The sequence below is a fragment of the Rhipicephalus microplus genome, chromosome 2, assembly GCF_043290135.1.
Source record: "Rhipicephalus microplus isolate Deutch F79 chromosome 2, USDA_Rmic, whole genome shotgun sequence".
NCBI classification, from domain to species: Eukaryota; Metazoa; Arthropoda; class Arachnida; order Ixodida; family Ixodidae; genus Rhipicephalus; species Rhipicephalus microplus.
The window spans coordinates 138,084,596-138,102,833 of NC_134701.1; the positions used below are offsets into that span (position 1 = coordinate 138,084,596).

The 18,238-nt window shown below is 43.5% G+C and overlaps 1 protein-coding gene across 1 annotated transcript in view; it reads left to right on the forward strand.

Annotated features, from left to right (window-relative positions):
• Positions 1-18,238, forward strand: part of LOC119169733 (MAM and LDL-receptor class A domain-containing protein 1-like) — a 228,200-nt gene that overhangs the window by 43,787 nt on the left and 166,175 nt on the right. Inside the window, exons 7-9 of the mRNA XM_075885553.1 lie at positions 10,969-11,075; positions 11,586-11,682; positions 17,398-17,556. Of these exons, the coding sequence (XP_075741668.1) occupies positions 10,969-11,075; positions 11,586-11,682; positions 17,398-17,556 (363 nt within the window). The remainder of the gene's footprint in view (positions 1-10,968; positions 11,076-11,585; positions 11,683-17,397; positions 17,557-18,238) is intronic.

An 18,238-nucleotide genomic window follows, 5' to 3' on the forward strand; every position in this document is an offset into this window, starting at 1 on the left:
CTTCAAGTATCCGCTCTTAAGGTCTAGAGAGGAGAAGAATTTCGCGTCTTGTAGTCTGTCGAGGGTGTCATCGATCCTTGGAAGGAGCTAGACATCTCGCTTTGTGACGACGTTCAATTATAGGTAGTCAACGCAGAAGCGCAAGGTCTGCTCCTTTTTCTTTACCAGTACACTCTAAAAAATTTTACACCCACAAGGGTGTATTTGTTTTGTCATATGGGCAACACCTTTCTAGAGTGTCTAGGAACACCCTAAACAATAAGGTGTTCAGAAACACCCTGAAACCGTAGGGTGTAAAAAAACGTTACACCCTACTTTAATAGGTGTTTATGAACATCACTAAACTATGGGTGTTGGATGAAGCTACACCCATGCGAGTGGGGTGTACACTGAAAACCCCCTTGAAACGATGGCAGTTATATGGATGAGCATACTTGATCAAATGAAGCGCAATTAACAGGCAACAAAAGCAGAGACACAGAAGGTGACGCTTAGACTTGTGTGTTGAGGAGAGCCGTTCATAGCACTTCATTCCATAAAATATGCATCACCAACTGGCCCAAGCCTCAGTTTTTCTCAGGCAGAAGCATGAATGAACCTTCTCTGCGGCTGACAGGGAAGAAGGAAGATACTGGTGTCACCCACTGCACTCATACCTGCATGCATGCAGCTGATAAAATAAGGTGCCATGGTCTTGAATGAGCTGCACGAGACCAGTGTATATATATGTACGTAGACTGGGCCGTAAACGACAAAGACGCGGAAGGCACACACACACACACACACACACACACACACACACACACACACACACACACACACACACACACACACACACACACACACACACACACACACACACACACACACACGACAGTAGTGCAAGCAGTGAACAGTAGCGTAAGGTCCAACCGAACATAACGCTGAAGCAAAAAACAATTAAGCCCATATGTTAACATCTGCCTTTAATATAGAAAAACTGCAAATCGGGCAAACAGGACAAACAGGACTCTGATGGCATTCTGCAAAATTTTGAAATATGTCACGGGACCAAGTTTCTTTCTCTCTATACTAAAAATTCATTGTTTTCAATACAATAAATCTCCACAACTTTCAAAATATTTGCGCTACTCAGGCAAACGACAGAGACGTATGGCGCTTGATTGACACCTATACAATAGAACAAAAAACACGTAGAAAGAGTAAGCGAGTTTCTGGTGTCACATTTACAATCTATTACATCTCGCAGTATATACTTCGACATTAAAAGAGAACATTCAACAAGGTAGTGTAATTGGGGTTGTATTAATGTAATGCTAGTGTTGGTATACTTCTAACTGCAAAATCCGTCGTCACTGCTGCTTGCACAATCATCTTCAGCTGCTGAGATGACTGGTGCCTTCGACAGAAGTGGGGCAAAGCTATTCTTTCTGTACAGGAAATTCAATCCCGGAAACCTAAAATAAATACACAAGGAACAATGACTGATATTTTACAAAGACTGCAACATACAGTGTGCACCATGCATAACTAACTGCTTTCTTATCTGTGAGTATATATTGAGTGCATAGCAAGCATATTCAGTGGCATCTGGCTCCACTGCAGTGAGAAATGCAAGAAAAGGTATGCTGAGCAATAAACGCCATAAAAAGAGCGCTGTGGCAGAATTATTATACCTTCAGTGCCGTGCCGTATATGAACCTTACTTTACCCTTTCAGCTTGCTCGCGCAGGCAAATAAAAAGGTGCTGCTCCAAGTTGATAATGTTCCATTAGCTGCATGCAACGACCAATCTAAATGAATGTCAAGTTCTATGCTTAAGTATGCATAAACACAGCTGCATGTGTGTTTCTGCAGATCTACCATGGTACTCATTCGATTAGTTTATTAAAAGGAATACAGCAGGATGCGCAACAACATATACATATTTTATCTGTATTGCACAAAAGCACAATGCCACTGAGCATACATGACGGTATGCGCATTGAGAAGGTATTCAGTGCAGGTAACCTGTCAAATTAAGTACTGTACGGTTACGTATTAAAATGCGAATGATACTAGTGTTCTTAGACTGGCTCACATTGACACGATTATATAATGGAAGAATTGGCTATTGGGTCATTCAACATCAGACGTCCTAGCCATTTTGGTGACCACCGCAAATGTATACGAAAAAAAAAAATCGCGCAGATTTTACTGCTATAAGAAAGGTAACTGCTAGAATATTTCGCAAACAAATAATTTATAGGTCACGTGGCTGCCTCCTGAACTTCCCGGAATCTCGTCTGGATGTTTGTGAAAAAAATTATTTCATAAGTATCTTTTCTGCCGTGCCAAATTTGGTCTACAAGTCAAGTGAAGGGCTTGCGTAAATTGTTTAAAGCTCAGTAATATTATTACCATTTTTCGACCACATATGTCTCAAATAATTTAGCCGAAATGTGCTATACCTGCATTTTTCAATATCAATACTGCACTTTGAATGAATATCTGAGGAGTGAATACTTAATTCACATAAGGTATATTTGGAGGAAAAAATATTTTAGACCTCTCAAGCTGTCAAACTTTACGAGAAAAAATCGCAGATTTCACAAAAAATTTGTTTTGTCTATAATGAGACGCAACTTGCACCATGTGGTGGTTGAATTAAAATAGACTTTGTACCTAAATTGAAGCAAATAAACAATTCTTTTCATGTGCCAAATTTTGTCATAGCAATTTATGTTTTGAGAAAAACATCGCAGCATATCCACGGAGTGAATGATGGATGAGTGGGGCGTAGCGTTCGTCTGTACGGACGCACAAACGGATAGACAGATAGTCTGACGCCAGTATTGACGAAACGAAAACAAACACGGGCGGACTCACGGACAGACCGACACATGGAAGCCCGGACGGATGGATGCACAGACGAACGGACGAAAGCACAAATGTACGGACGAACGATTCGCCCCACGAATCATCATTTTGTCCGTGTATATGCTGTGAAAACCACTAACGCTATCTATTGTGCAACTCATCAAGTGGCTACATGGTACTAGTACGACTACAGAGGAGGGGATGACCCACGGCCTTATGAGCTTTGCCCCTAAATGATTTTTGAAGTTCAAAGTTCCCCATTCGCCATTTGGTCATACAGCAGCCGACACCTCGAAGTTCCCCAATGCCGTTGATGGAAAAATTCAAAAAATATTTTATTCCTTGAAATAGAAATTGTAATGATGAAACTTGTCACATACAAAGAACTGTTTATTTGCTTTCAGTTTAGGTAAAAGGTGATTTTTAATTGGACCACCACATGGTGCAAATCGCGTCTCAATACGGACAAAAATGAATATTCTGTGCAATGAGTGATCATTTCTCGTAGAGGTTAACAGCTTAAGATGTCTAAAAATAATTTTTCATCAAAATACCTTTTCTGTGAAGTAAGTAGTCACAGCTCAGATATTCATACAAAGTGCAGTATAGCAATGAGAAAATGCAAACATAACACACTTTGGCTAAATTCTTGCAGACGTATGTGGCCGAAAATTTGTATTAATATTGCTGAGTTTCAACCACCTTACATAAGCCCCTTTACTTAACATGTACCAAAATTGGTATAAAAAAAGGTGCGGTACTTGTAAAAAATTTTTTTTTCACCAACAACACTCAAAGAGCAGTCTGAAAAGTTTGAAAAACAACCACGTGACCAAAAACTTTTTTCTCTCCGAAATATTCAAGCAGTTCAGCCTTTTCAGTGCATTAAATTAGCATGATTTTTTTTTCAGACACATTTGCCATAGCCGCGAAATTGGCTGGGAGATGTCTAAGAAAGTGACTCTGTTACCTCCACTCAATGACCATTGCGTACTGCTAAATTAGCGCCATTTGTTTCAATCATGTTGTCAGGGTCAGAAAGCCTAACTCCTTCCCGGTGCCGCGTAGGCTGTTCAGTGGCTGTGCGTGTTGTGTTCCCAGATAGATATGCTGCCCAGTCTTACATTTTGGCTGCAACACATGCTTAGATACCGTGCAGTATGTATAACATTAAAGTGTTTTGTGAGCAACAAAAAAAAACTAATAATACGCTTCACACAGCGAAAATACCTTTAACATCTGAAGTACTTAACTCTAACAAGTAGTAACATCTTAACATCTGAAGTACGGTTGCTGATACGGGTGCTGGCGAAATTAAACGCCAAAGCGAGGCGATGGCAATAAAACTCTGAATAACAAGAATATTTTGCAAGTTACTCATGATGGAAACAATCTGAATAAAATGTGCTCGATCGTTGGCAGTTATGTTCAAACAAGCGTTTGCGCTGTTCAAGTAGGCAATTTGACCACATAGACAGACTAAAGGTCTGTTCAAACAAAAGTCCATCTTCAGTGCTCGATCCGCTACATAGACACGGCTGTCGGCAGTGTCACGCTACGTTGCGGATGAACAAAAATACCGGTGCAGACAATGTATTAGACAATACATTGTGCAGACAATGTGCACAATGCACAATACAGACAATGTGCAGACAATACCGGTGCATTGAATGTATTAGCAAGTAGGCAAACTTCGTGAGGCGCACCTAACGCGAAGCAATATCTTGTGTTGTCACCCAATGCATCAACCCGAGTTATCACGGCAGTGTTACCACGCAAAACGAAAAAGAACCGAAAAGAACGACATGGACACCACGCCCTTGTTTTCCGTTCTCGGTCTTTTTGTGCAATAAGAAAAAAAAAAAGAAAGTAAGTGAACTACCTAAATGCCCAAGCATATGCGTCTTACATACGGTTGATGCATAGAGCTAACAGGCGCCATCCCCACACATGTGGGGACGGCGCCTTTTCGCCATTGTATTTGTTTTGGTGAAAATAAAAAAGAAACAAACAAAAAACAAAAACATGTAATAATTAGTAAACTAAAATAGATGAGCAGCACAAATGGGCCCCGTTAAAAACGACTGCCAACAAAGGGCACCGCAAAAATCTGTTCAATTTCTTCGCTGAACCTCAGCGGCGCACGCTCACTCTGCTTTGTACTTCAAACAATCTAAACAAACAAAACAACTTGCCCACAGTCACACTTCGCCATAATCCCCGTGAAACAGTTCGGACAAATATTCTCGCTAAGTAAACAAATGCTGATTTGTCATCAACTAGTTGAAAACAAAATTGTTTGAAGGCGGTATTCTCGTGCTCACGCAGTTAACAAAGCGCTGAACGGAACAACGTGAGAGCGGTACTCGCTAATTCACCTCGAGTGCTCCACAATATGAATCCACAGGTCCAGTCTTCAGACTGGTGCACCTTCGCAATAATCAGCACTGACAGAACACATATGGTGGAGCACAGAGCGCAGGCACATTTCAAACCAATCACCGACTAATAAACTCTACCAATCGAGAAGGCACGCGCACCACACGCACACACACGGGAGGGTTTTTCGCCAGCGCACGCAGTGACATGTAAGACGATGTCGACCCCTTTCCCGCGCTGTGCGCCCGGTGCGCAGCAATACCGGGCAGCCACGGAGGAAGGCGGGCAGCCAAGGTTGTCTAGGCGACGAGACTTGATGGCGCCTTGTGGCGCTCTCAGACCGGCTAGATGCGGTTTAACGCTAGCTCCGGCCCTCTGCTGATAACGCGGGCGCTGCTTCTTCTTCTTTTTTTTTTTGCGGCAGTGATTTGTTGTGTTCTACTCGTTCTTCAACAGTGCATCTGAATCGCAGTGGACATAGTGACGGTGCAGTGCTTCCAGCATGAGCTACTAGTCGGAACGCGCATTTGTAATATTCAGCAGCAAAATATTTAGCGCACCTTCACCGACCTAATGTAGTGAATTTTGGTAGAAAAGCTAAGCTGATGCTTTTTGCTTAGCTCTATGGGTCTTTAGGGACTGCACATTCAGGGTCACGCAGGCGCTATTTTATCAGCACTTTCATTACAGTAAAGACATTGCAACATTGCATGCATCGGCCGTCACACTATTCAATGACAACATATTGCCACGCGCGTACTGCTAGGAAGACGAAGACGACAGCGCATACGCGCACCTGCATGCTTTCATGCAGCAAGCAATAACAAGAAAGAAGAGGAACGCTCTGGCGCGCAGTAAATAAAAATACTGACCTTCTGCTACTTTCTCAACCTGTTAAACACTACTTCTGTCTTCACGTAGCGACAATACATTTGTATTTAGCTTACATCCTTGGAACAAGACCGCGGCTGAAAATGATTTCATCAATGTTGTTTTCTCACTACCTACAAAGGCATGGCTTTGAGCGAAGCACGTCTGCTGGGAAAGTTACATAAATTAAAAGAAGGTGATTCACACACAAAAAAAAAAATGGAGAGAGAGCACTAGAGAATGCGTTTCAGCTCCCCAGCTTTGTTCGCAATTTAGTCCACAAGGCTCCCGTCATTGTGTGCAAGGCTGCGTCAAGGTCACCGAAATATCCTTATTCTGCAGTTTTATTTATGGTCGGTGTTCTCTTGCTTATTTCCATGGCGCACTCTTGAGGACACATGAAGTGGTACATTCGCTACAGTAATTAAATAAAACGTGCCTGCTAAAAATACATGACGTCAATGTTCGTTTTTAAGGGACCTGATGGCCTGCTGACGTATTGGTTATGGCTAAACAACTGTGCTGTTGTTGTTTTTTTTTGCAGGTGGTGAACGTTTTATCTTCAGCTTTAAAAGCTTCGATCTTATGGGGGACGGGGGGAGGGGGGGAGTGTTCTATGCATGGCTACACCAATGTGCGCCACAATACCTTGTTCAGGCAAATCAGTGTACTTTGTGAGTGTTGACTAATCACTCAAATGACACAAATGAAAGAAACAGGTACAGGAGAATCGGCCCTTACTCTACTGAACAAGCGTCGCTCCTACTGTATCTTCCATCTTATAGTAGTTTGCGTGCTTTATTGATAGAAACTGCGTTTCCCTCACATTACTTTCTGCTTCAATTTATTACTAGACTCGCAAGCAGCTAGTAGTGGGAGCCTTGCTTGTATCAAAATGGTTAACGTATACTAACAGTATAAGCAAAATGGCCTGAAATTGTCCTGCATTTGTAGCCTTTTAGGCACGTGTGCTCAGATTTGGGTGCACGTTAAAGAACCCCAGATGGTCGAAATTTCCGGCGCCCTCCACTACAGCGTCTCTCATAGTCGTATGGTGGTTTTGGGTCGTTAAACCCCACATATCAATCAATTATTTGTAGCCTTGTTCATTACACCCAAAATAAAGGGTGTAGATAGGGTGTTTTGAGGGTGTTTTATTACGAACACCTCAAATTTTAAAAATGGGGCGTAAGAAGGGTGTTCATATGAGTGATTTTAATGCGTACACCCGTTTTTTCCCTTCTGTGTTGTAAAATTTTTTTGAGTGTACCTCAGGTGAGGCCCATGGGCTGGCCAACGGTTGAATTACGTCGTCCCTGAGCATTTCTTCAACTTGGCCTCTGATGGCTTCTCTCTCTTTTGGTGACACTCGGTACGGGTGCTGGCAAATAGGTCTAACAGATTGATCGATTATGATGTGCTTTTTGGTGATAGATGTTCTTTGAACTTTCGATGACGTGGAAAAACATCAGGCGCACTCCAGTATAAGGCTCTCGATATTTGTTTCTAGTTCGGTGATAGGGCTGCTTCGATGTGGATAGATGCGAGTATGGAATCTATACCGTCGGGGTGTAGTGGTGCAGTCTCCAAAGAATTTATATCCGTAATCGGAACGTAATCGTGCATGTGACCAACAACATTTCCCTTCGCAAGATGCTGCACCTCATTTCGAAAATTTGTCAGGAATACACTCGTACACCCATCACGCAGTCGTACAATACCTCTTGCTGCACAGATACCTTTCTCGAGTAACAGCCCAGTATTGGTTTCTGCCATTCCTTCATAGTCGTTGTACACATTGCTTTTTGCGGTGACAACAATGATGGATCTTGCAGGTACTGTTACATCATCACCTGCAATCTGGAGCGCATCGAATCGTTTTTCACTCTCGAATGTCGCGATGGCGTGTTTCGTCGAGAACGAGACGCACGCTTCCTGCAAGTTTATCACTGCGCCATTGGCCCGCAAAAAGTCCATTCCGATAATTGCATCTCTTGGACTCTTCCACAGGACAATGAAGCTGGCGACGTAGGTGAAGCCGCGTATCCCGACTCTAGAAGTACACATGCCTGCCGGATCGATAAGGTGTCCCCCGACGGTTCGCACTTGTGGTCCTATCCAAGGGGTCAGCACTTTTTTCAGTGTTCTGGCAAGTCACCTACTCATGACGGAATAGTCTGCGCCTGTGTCTACCAAAGCATTCGTTTCGTAGCCGTCTATAATTACCGACAAATCAAAAGCGACGTTACCGTTTCCGCACGTAGTCTCGTGTCCATCATCACATTTTGAAATCGGCACTGTAGGTTGTTTTCTTGCGTCGGCAGTGGCCTTACCACCCCAGGTCACCGATTCTAGTTTTCCCGAAGCAGGCTTTGGGGAAGTCGCCTGGGAGAGTTTGAAGATGGGCGCGGACTTGGTGACCGATACCTCAGTGTCGCTGTCGACCGAGACTGATGCTGCTGCGAGGAGTGAGCACCCTGACGCATTGACAAGTACTCATCGATTTCAAAAGATCGCTCCCCATTCCGAGAACAGGCGGCGTTTACAGGAAAACCCCGAAGTCCAGCTTCGGGGTTTTCACACGTCCGGTATTCACACATCTGGTAAAGATGGCCAGCTTCGCCGCAGTGATAACCAAGCGGAATTCGATCAGGAGTGCGCCATATATCAGCTTTTCGGATCCTAGTCTCGGCTGGGGACGTAGTAAATCGAGGTTTCGGCAGATGTGTGCTAGCTGCGGCAAAATAGGGTCCAGGGGCGGCGAAAGGAGGTCCAGGGGGGACGAAATGAGGTACAGGGGTGCCTCTCAGCACCTCGGTGTACGAGACTGCGGGCTGCATTGGAACCGACGCTTGAACAGGCTGGGCTTGTGGCTACTGCTCACGGACTGCCTGTCTCACCTCCTCCCGAACAACTTCCGCTAATGACGAGACCGTTGAGGGGTTGCCGTTTAGCTTCTGGAGCTCTTTTTGAACCACCGATCGAATGAGCTCTCGTAATACGTCGATGCCATTCCTGCAGACTGCAGACACCGCGTCTACGGATGCGACGTTGACATCTCGATTGTAGTGCCTCGCTCACTGTTGCAGAGTCTTTTCAACCGCTGTCGCCTCGGTGCGAAATTCAGCGACGTTCCGCGGGGGGCATCGGAGCAAACCAACAAAAATCTCCTGCTTCACCCCCACGCATCAAGTGCCGAAGTTTCTTGTCCTTGCTCATATTTTGATCAGACCGGCGGAATAACCGGCACATGTCTTCCACATACATTGCGACGCTTTCATTGTTGCGCTGGTTTCTTGCTTGCAAGGCAGCTTCAGCTCTTTCCTAGCGGTCTGTACTTGGGTATGTGGCCAGTAGCTCCCGTCGGAAATCATCCCACGATCGAATGGTACCTTTATGGTTTTCGAACCACGTTCGTACGCTGTGCTGCAATGCGAAATAAACACGGCGGAGCTTCCGTTCTTCGGTCCATCCGTTGCAGTTGGCGACGCGCTCAAATCCCTCCAGGCAATCCTCGACGTCTTCATGAGGATCGCCATGAAAAGGGTCCGGCGTCCGTGGCTCATCGAAAACGACGTGCGTGGCAGCGGCTGGAGACAAAACGACGTGTGCGGCAGCGGTTGGAGACGACATTTCGGTACTTTCACCGAAGACAGCTGGAGACACCCTGGGCTCTGGTGGCAAGGGAAACTCCGGCGGCTCACCACCTAGACGACGGCTGGAGCGCTGACAAACTGGCGTGAGCTCGGTTTGACTGCTCGTGGTTCCGGGCTGCTTCCTCGAAGTCCAACTGGGTTTGGGATCATTACCCGGCTCCTCCACCAGAATCGTTACGTACAATCCAAATGATGTACGAATAACTGTTTATTGGGGCTAACTTGTGCCCGAAAATAAAGGAAAATGAAGCAGCGTTTCTAACAGGCGATCGGCAAAAGGGGATCAATCTCCGGGAAACCCTCGAGCGGTGCACCACTTCTTTTTCATCAAAATCCCGTGCTGAGAAGGCGCGCGCCGTCACGGCCTTTTCTTGTTTCATCATCAAGCCGCTGGTCTCTTGGGGGGTGCACAAACTAGCGCGCGTAGTTTGAATACTGCGTTTGCCTTGCGTCAATATATATGAATAGATAGATAGATAGATAGATAGATAGATAGATAGATAGATAGATAGATAGATAGATAGATAGATAGATAGATAGATAGGGTACTAAATATTTGTGACGCGCGCTTTTCGGGGCGTCTCTACTAACAAGAATTGAGTCACAACGAAACCCTTCGACGCTATCAACCACCATTGCATATCGAAGAAAGTACTCTAAGCTATTATTCAGTCAGAATGAGGCAAGAAACTAAACAAGGGTTTTCCGAGGTGCAGTTGGACTCACGCTCGTTACGCCAAAGAAACGTAGTCGATGGGGCGGTAGAGTCTGGCACTAGTCTCTTCATTTTCGCCTGGCCAATTTTAAGGGTTTGTCAAGACTTAGGCTGACTTAAGCTCGTACTGTCTCAAAAGGATTAAAGTGTTAGGTTGGTTTCATGACGAACTATGAGCATTCAAAGTCGAAAATTAACGACCATTTGTAAAACGTGCCGTCTTAAAGATATGTTGCTTATAAGGTAGATATATATTTAGATAGATACTTATCAGATGGATACTTATAAGGCACGAATAAAACATCGTAAGTTTAACAAGGTTCATATAGCGAATAGGCACTCTTCTAAACTTGTCGAACTGAAATTTAGAAGGTAACGTTTTAGGCCTACATTTATTGGCAGTATCTAAACAAATCTGTTTTTGCGAGGGTCTAAATATTTTTGTATTTGTTATAAGTGAATATAAAAATATTCAACGAACTTTTTCAGGCAAGTCAGTTGTGCGGACGCGCCTCTGGTACCAGCCTGCTCCAGCCTTAGTACGGGGCAGATGGACCGCTGTGAACGTTGCCTTTAGAGCAGAAAAGGATTTCAAGGTCAGTAGTACATCAAGTATTTCCATTGTACAATGACTGTGCCCTTATATGTTATTTTTTGCATTTGCAAAGACAAATACTAGGAGAGGAAAAATCAGCAGTATTAAGTTACATATTCACAGTATTTTCTTTAAAAACTACTACATCCAGTTTACACATGTAATAGGGTTATTTTATATCATACTTCTCCGTATGCTGCGTATTTGGTTTGTGAATGATGCAAGATTATGTAAAGTAAACCCTTTTGTCTTGTGGTTGCAATCTGTGTTTTGAATTATTCAAGGCAAAATTGTATCAAATTGTCTTGGTGAAGATGACTAAAGACTAAGTAATCACCTGACCCTGCAAAGTAAACAACAAAACATTGAGTAACGAACACGAACGATTAGTGCTTACTAACGTGCACGTCAGCTGTGAAAAAAGAACTTAATATTCAGGTTCGCAATAAGAACATGTAAAATATTACGACAAGATGGGTCAATAATGCGTTGCGCGATGCAACTTGCGCAGATCGAGTTGCAGTGCATTCTACAGAAGGAGCAGTTCATTGGAAGAACTTTCTGCGTGATCGACGCAATTGCTCTAAAGGACTGCAGTGGAAGGAAAGGTAATTTGGAATCTCTTAGTTTATATAATTAAGACATAGCATGGTGGTTTTGGCAATGTTTGTGCTGTCTGTACGTTAGATACTTGGTGAATAGTGTCACATGCATATATGCTGCGTTTAATTGTGCGATGCGATTTAGATCCAAATTGTACGGTTTGAGTATACTAGATTTATGAATGGGGACATGCCGCACGAAACGTACATCGGTAGTCAAGCACTCAAATACCTTGCACTTGTAATGGTTCACTAATATTAGTGACCTGTGAGCGACGCCCTATACGAAATATGGCTACTAGGCATTACCAAGAATGGACGGAAGGGGTGGTGCACGTGATTTATGTCCAGCCAGACTGGGCAAACCCAACCTTTGTATAGTGTGTCTATAAAAGATGGTTACCTTTCCTGTACGCAAATCGTTACACACTAAGGTGATTCTGACAACATCTCGAAGAAGGCTCGGAAGCACTGGTTACTGTATTGGGACCACCATGGCTCACCACCTTCTGGCCTTGCATGTTTTGTAGCTGCCTCCCTAATTGAAATAACTACGCCCTCGTAAGAAGCTATTGATTATTTCGTGCAAAATTACCTGCAATAAAGGCTACACGTCGTATGTGAAAATGAAGAAGCTGGTTAATTGTATCGAGGTTTTTATAGTGTCGATTCTAGTCTCCTGTACAAATGTTGTAGGTCGCAGTATTCTGTTATTTTTTCTTCTTTTGTAGGAGTTGAATACGGCATTCAAGTGTTACCACTTTCGTTCAGCCATTTTCTGTGTGTGTTGGTATTTGGAGCTGTCTTGGTCATGCGTCGCAGGCTTATCGAATGTTCGTGAATACATTTCCTGTTCCAAAATTATAATAAAAACTCGTATATACAGCGCAAAGAGCGCAAAGGGTCAGTGGAGTGTTCAGGCGAGATCATTTGTGCTCATTCATTAGAATCAAAGCACAACACCTAATGAGCGCAACAATCAAATTTCTCGTTGATCCTGAGATGTTCATGTATCAGTGATACTTTTCGTACTTATTTCATATGGAACACCCACACTTTTCTTACGATGATTTTTTAGGATACTCTCTTGTGTCTCTATGGAATTATCGAGATGCAGAACTAGTACAACCGTCAGCGACACTCTTTCCCCGAATCAGAGGATGCTGCACGTTAGTCACAGTGGTGACTGCAGTTACTTGAATAACAAGATTGAGAGGGTCTGGATATATTGAAGATAATCTGGACGCTTATAAATTCATACACGCAGTGTAATGCCCGGGAAGCGTCACCTGTATATATTGAGGAAGCTTTGGCCCATGTCGGACGAGACTGTTTAATGTTACTTTTGCCTAACGTGATTCGGTGCATCAAATGACATTAGTTGCCATGCACTGATACAAGGTTATATATCAAATTAATAAATGTTGTTTGCAGCAGATATCTGTAAAATCATGTTGACGCCAACGGTGTCACACAGTCACACAGGCTTCACATAGAACAAAAGGCTGATCCTGAGCAAGATGTCAGATCTGACCACCAGCCCTCATAACAGTGTCTCCTAAAATAAGAATACTCCTACTAGTGAAGGCAAATCGCTTTACCTGTGGTGCAAAAATAACACAATGCACTTTAAAATGACTAACAATAACTGTTCTGTTAAATATAATATTTCCTTGGCTGTCTTCAGAGAGAGAGTAATAATTGTGACTGAAATGCAATCCCATGACAGGAGCAAACTCAATTGTTTTTCAAAAATGTCTTCCCTCTGATGCGTAACCATAATAATTCTTTGAAATGCTCATACCCACATATATTAAAACACGCAAAACCAACCAATGTATATGCGTGATTATGTGTACTTGAACCGCCACTGCGCAGTGATATCGCATAGCTTGAAAAATCTCGTATAATATCTAAACAAATTTCTAGTCTTCTTCGACTTCATGAATAGTATAATTTATTTCATTTCAGTACAGAGTTCTGTTTTAGTGGCGTATGCTACCTCAGCTACGAAGTAGGCATTGTACATCAATATATAGTATTAAAAACCTGTTTGCATTCTCGAGTTGGTGAACTTCAAATAAGCGTCACTAATGGACCAATCTTGTAAATGTTGGCAGTTGATTAGAGGGTATAGAACTGGCAATTATGCGTATCAGGTAAATGAATATTTTACCATGAAGCACTGTAGATGTAGTCCATGCATGGCCAACGTGAAAGGTAGTGGGGGATCGCGTTTGTATGTAGCAAAGAGAGAAAATTTAATGCGGAAAGGCAGGGAGGTTAACCAGAAAACATATCCGGTTTGCTACCCTGCACTGGGGAAAGGGTAAGGGGAAAGGGAGGAAGAGAAGCACAAACACACATACACACACTCGCACACAGTAGTGTCACAATCGTTCTACGAGGCGGGTCGCTCGCAGAAACTTCATCAGCGCCTTCGTTGCTTTCTGGCGTGAAGCTCGATCTTTCCGACATTCCAAGATTGACTGCTCAGAAAATGGCTGGTCGTCGAGGCGAGCAAACACTGCTGAGAGGGACTGTCGCTGAGAGCTGTACTGGGGGCACTGACATAAAATATGTTCAATTGTTTCGTCATTGTCGCAATGGTCGCATGTAGCGCTGTCTCTCATTCCGATGCGGCAGGCAAAAGCGTTCGTGAAAGACACCCCAAGCCACATACGGCAGAGAAGGGTCGTCTCGGATCGGGGTAGGCCAGATGGAATAGTAAGTCGTAGGCATGGGTCCAGGCGGTGAAGACGGGTGTGGAGAAAACCGGGCGTATTCCGCATAGACCTTGCGATATTCTGCGCAAGTGTATTAATCTTTGCTGCTGCGTCGCTTCTTGATAGTGGAATAGGTTCCATCACTCCATTTTCGTGAGCATTCTTAGCTGCATTGTCGGCATGCTCGTTACCGATGATGCCGCAATGGCCTGGTAACCACTGAAAAGATATATCATGTCCTTCGTCTATTAGGTGATGGTACAGTTGTCGTATTTCGAGCGCCAATTGATCTTGAGGTCCACGACGTAGAGTATTGTGTAGACATTGGAGAGCTGGTTTCAAATCAGTAAAAATGCTCCATTTTTGTGGTGTCTCTTGGTCAATCCTGCGGAGTGCGCTGCGGAGTGCCGCGAGCTCCACGGCTGTCGATGTCGTCTTGTGTGACGTTCTGAACTGGATGGTTTCGGCTCTTGCTGGGAAGATCACAGCTCCTGCAGATCCTCCAACAGTTGTCGAGCCATCCGTGTAAAGTTTGACATGATCTTTGTATTCTTCGTGTAGCATGAGTAGAATCATCTGCTTTAAAGCTGGCGCCGAGAGCTCCGCCTTCTTGCGAATCCCCGGCACTGTCAAGCGCAGTTTTGGTCGGTCCAAGCACCAAGGAGGTGTTAGTATCCGTTCCGGAGGTGTGTAGACTGTTGGAAGGCACTCACGGAAAGTCAATACTCTCTTACAGAAGGAGGCACTCGGTCGATCTTCTGGAAGCGAAGCTAGGTGGTGGGCAGGGGCGCGAGCAAGGTGTCTAATATGAGCTCTAAGCACCTCCAAAGTAATGTGCACTGTGGCCGGATGATCTTTGGCGATTGCGATGGTTTCCGCTGTTGATGTACAGCGTGGTAATCCAAGACAAACTCTGAGTGCCTGGCCCTGGGCGTTTTCTATTGTGCGTATACTGCTTTTGCAAGCGTTCGTCAGTACCGGCAAGCTATACCGCAGGTACCCCAGAAACAGCGTTTTGTACAAATGCAACATCGCGTGCACTGATGTGCCCCACGTTTTGCCTCCGAGGAACTTGAAAAGTTGTGCGATGGCCGTTAGGCGCTTCTTTAGAGTGGCCACATGGTGACTCCAGCAGAGATTTCGATCGATCGTGACCCCCAAAAACCTGTGGGTCCTGGCGTAGCAGACACTGTGTCCATTGATGGCGATGGGATATGATGGTATGTAGCAAAACGTACAAAGTTTATACGGCAGTTCTGCATGAGTGTGCTCCTGAAAACAAAACCAAAAACAAAAAAAAACCTGAGCGCGCGCAACTCGTTTACGGCTCAGAAAAAAAAAAAGCTAAGAAAGCTCTGAAACGTCAACAGCAGCACTGCGATTAGTGAAAGTTAAAGCAAGAAACCGTGTGCAGGGGGAAAATGCGTCAAAATAATATGAATCTAGCGAACGACTGAAATGTCTGCTGTCGCTCATTCTGGAAATTCATAGAACAGGTGTTATATTATACTGGCGCTGGTAATCCGTTCCCAATGTATGTCACTTCCCCCGAATTTAAATCTTTTTAAATGTTGACGTGAGAAGTTCACCGAATCTAGAACACAGATTGAAGGGAAGGAAGGTACCATGTCACATAGATTGAAGGGATTGAAGGTACCATGAAATATCTTCCACTGTTTTGTCTCCTTCTAATGACGAAGAAGTAGTAGGAGAAATTCTTGAAGAAAAACGATCTCCACACTCAAATTCAGACCTTCCAGAGTACCCAGGAAATCTCTGCGAGTCTTTGACCTTCGGTCCCATCGTGGACGCAGCCAAAGACGTGATCTTGGAGGCCACCGGCTCTTTAAACACGGGGTCATCAGAACTGAAATGTCGTGTATTCTTATCATGTCGTGTATTTATTCCACCGCTACGAAACATTGCTATGTGTTTAAAAAGTTTCATTTTAAGCGGTCACGCTAAAACTTGTATGGTTAATAATACTACTAGAAACACCTCAATGGTACTGTTTCCAGAGACATGAATCAACAGCATTCCGCCATCTAAAGAGTAAATTCCACAACTAAAGAGGTGAATCATTTATTCGTTTTTGAAATAACTGTTCAAGAATTGCAATTTGTGATCTTCAGTAGGCTGTCATGGTACTTAAAAGAAAGTTACACTGCAATCTAGTTAGAGTGTAAAAATTATGAAATGTAAACTAACAAAATATTTATTAGTGCTTTGCTATCTGCATCTTCGATGAAACAGAAACTTGTTTCCATATATATACATGATTCAATGTTAGCAAACATGGCAATACTGAAGATAATGACACTTTACGCAACGTTTCAGTGCTGTATTTTCTGAATACGAATGGTTTGCGTTTTAATTTCATAAAAATACACACTACCAACGTTAGCTCACAGAAAGCATGGATGAATAAAAGGATGAATGAATGATTACACATTTATTTATTTAGAACTATCTATGGGTGAACCCCTTGACGTCTGGGAGCTCCTCATCAGCTTCTCTAGACATGGTCGTTCTACCAGCCACAGCTGATCTTCCGGGTCAAGGGCCCCAAGAATAAACTGCCACAATGATAGGGATTAACATTATGACCTACCACCAGGGGCTTTGTGCAGTTCAAGAGACAGTGGAAAAGTTATGTCCGGGACAGCCCGAAGGTTGGTAGAAAGTAGGTTAAATTAGCTGTGCGAGCTGGTGGAATAACAATATTGGCTCGTCCTTTATGCAATAAGTTCTCAATAGTCACTCTGTACTTCTCATACAATCTAATTTGTCTAATTTTAATTTGGCACGGTCATTTTAGCGAATGTTTCCTGCAGTCAATCGTCTGCAAAAAGTTTAATACCAAGATAGCAGGCGTTTTGGGGGCATATCTCTCGGTTGAACTATGGTCTGTGCTTTCTGTCATAAAAATATAAGGATTTTATTTCATAGTTCATTCGTTTCATCTAAAAGAAGCACTCGCTATGCTTTGTTGCAGATTTGAAAAACCAACAGTGCGACTTTGAAGATGGCTGGGGCAGTTGGAAGAACATCAACGATCCAGGCAGCGGGAAGCTCTTCTGGGTTCTTGGTGGGGGAAACATTAAGACAACGCTACTGAGACCACGTCGGGACCATACACTCGGCAACAGTTCAGGTGATTCGCATACCGCCAAGAAACCGTCAGGAACAGTTGATCACCTGTTATCTTCAATTTATGAGCAGTACACATTTTATTGTGATTTACAAAAAGTATAATCGTTTGTGAGTTTATAATTAGTGACGCATCAACCTTGTTGAATTGTTCGATAGCGTAAATCACAAGAGTCTTCAATTGTCAAGCTTGTGCTTCACATTGTGAAACCATCGCGTAATGAGTGTAAATAAACCAATTATGCCTTAACCAATGGTAAGAGCTAAAATACCAGTCTTTTCCTCATACTTGTATTTATTTTAGGCTACGTAGTGAACATTTATTTTTGCTTACACTAATTTGTAGTTATTTTGTGCTCGTAGTGTAGAAGAAAGACGCTTGCGTTCACAGCAGCGCTTGCGACTGTGAAGGTGAAACCATGTGGCCTCAAGCAAAATAATAACAGCAAATGATTAAAACAGTCGCAAGTGTGCCCTAAAAAAGGAAGTAGTACTCGATGTGCGCTTAAAATTATGCGCGTTGTCCCCGTAAAAATTAGTGGGGGTGCACCTTCCAATGCAACAGTGCCTTCAGTATATAAAAATCAGACCCGGCTTGGTATTACCATACCTTCTGCATGGATTAAACGTTTTCATTTTTTGTGCTATGAAAACTGACTAAGCACATTCATGGTGACCTCAGAACC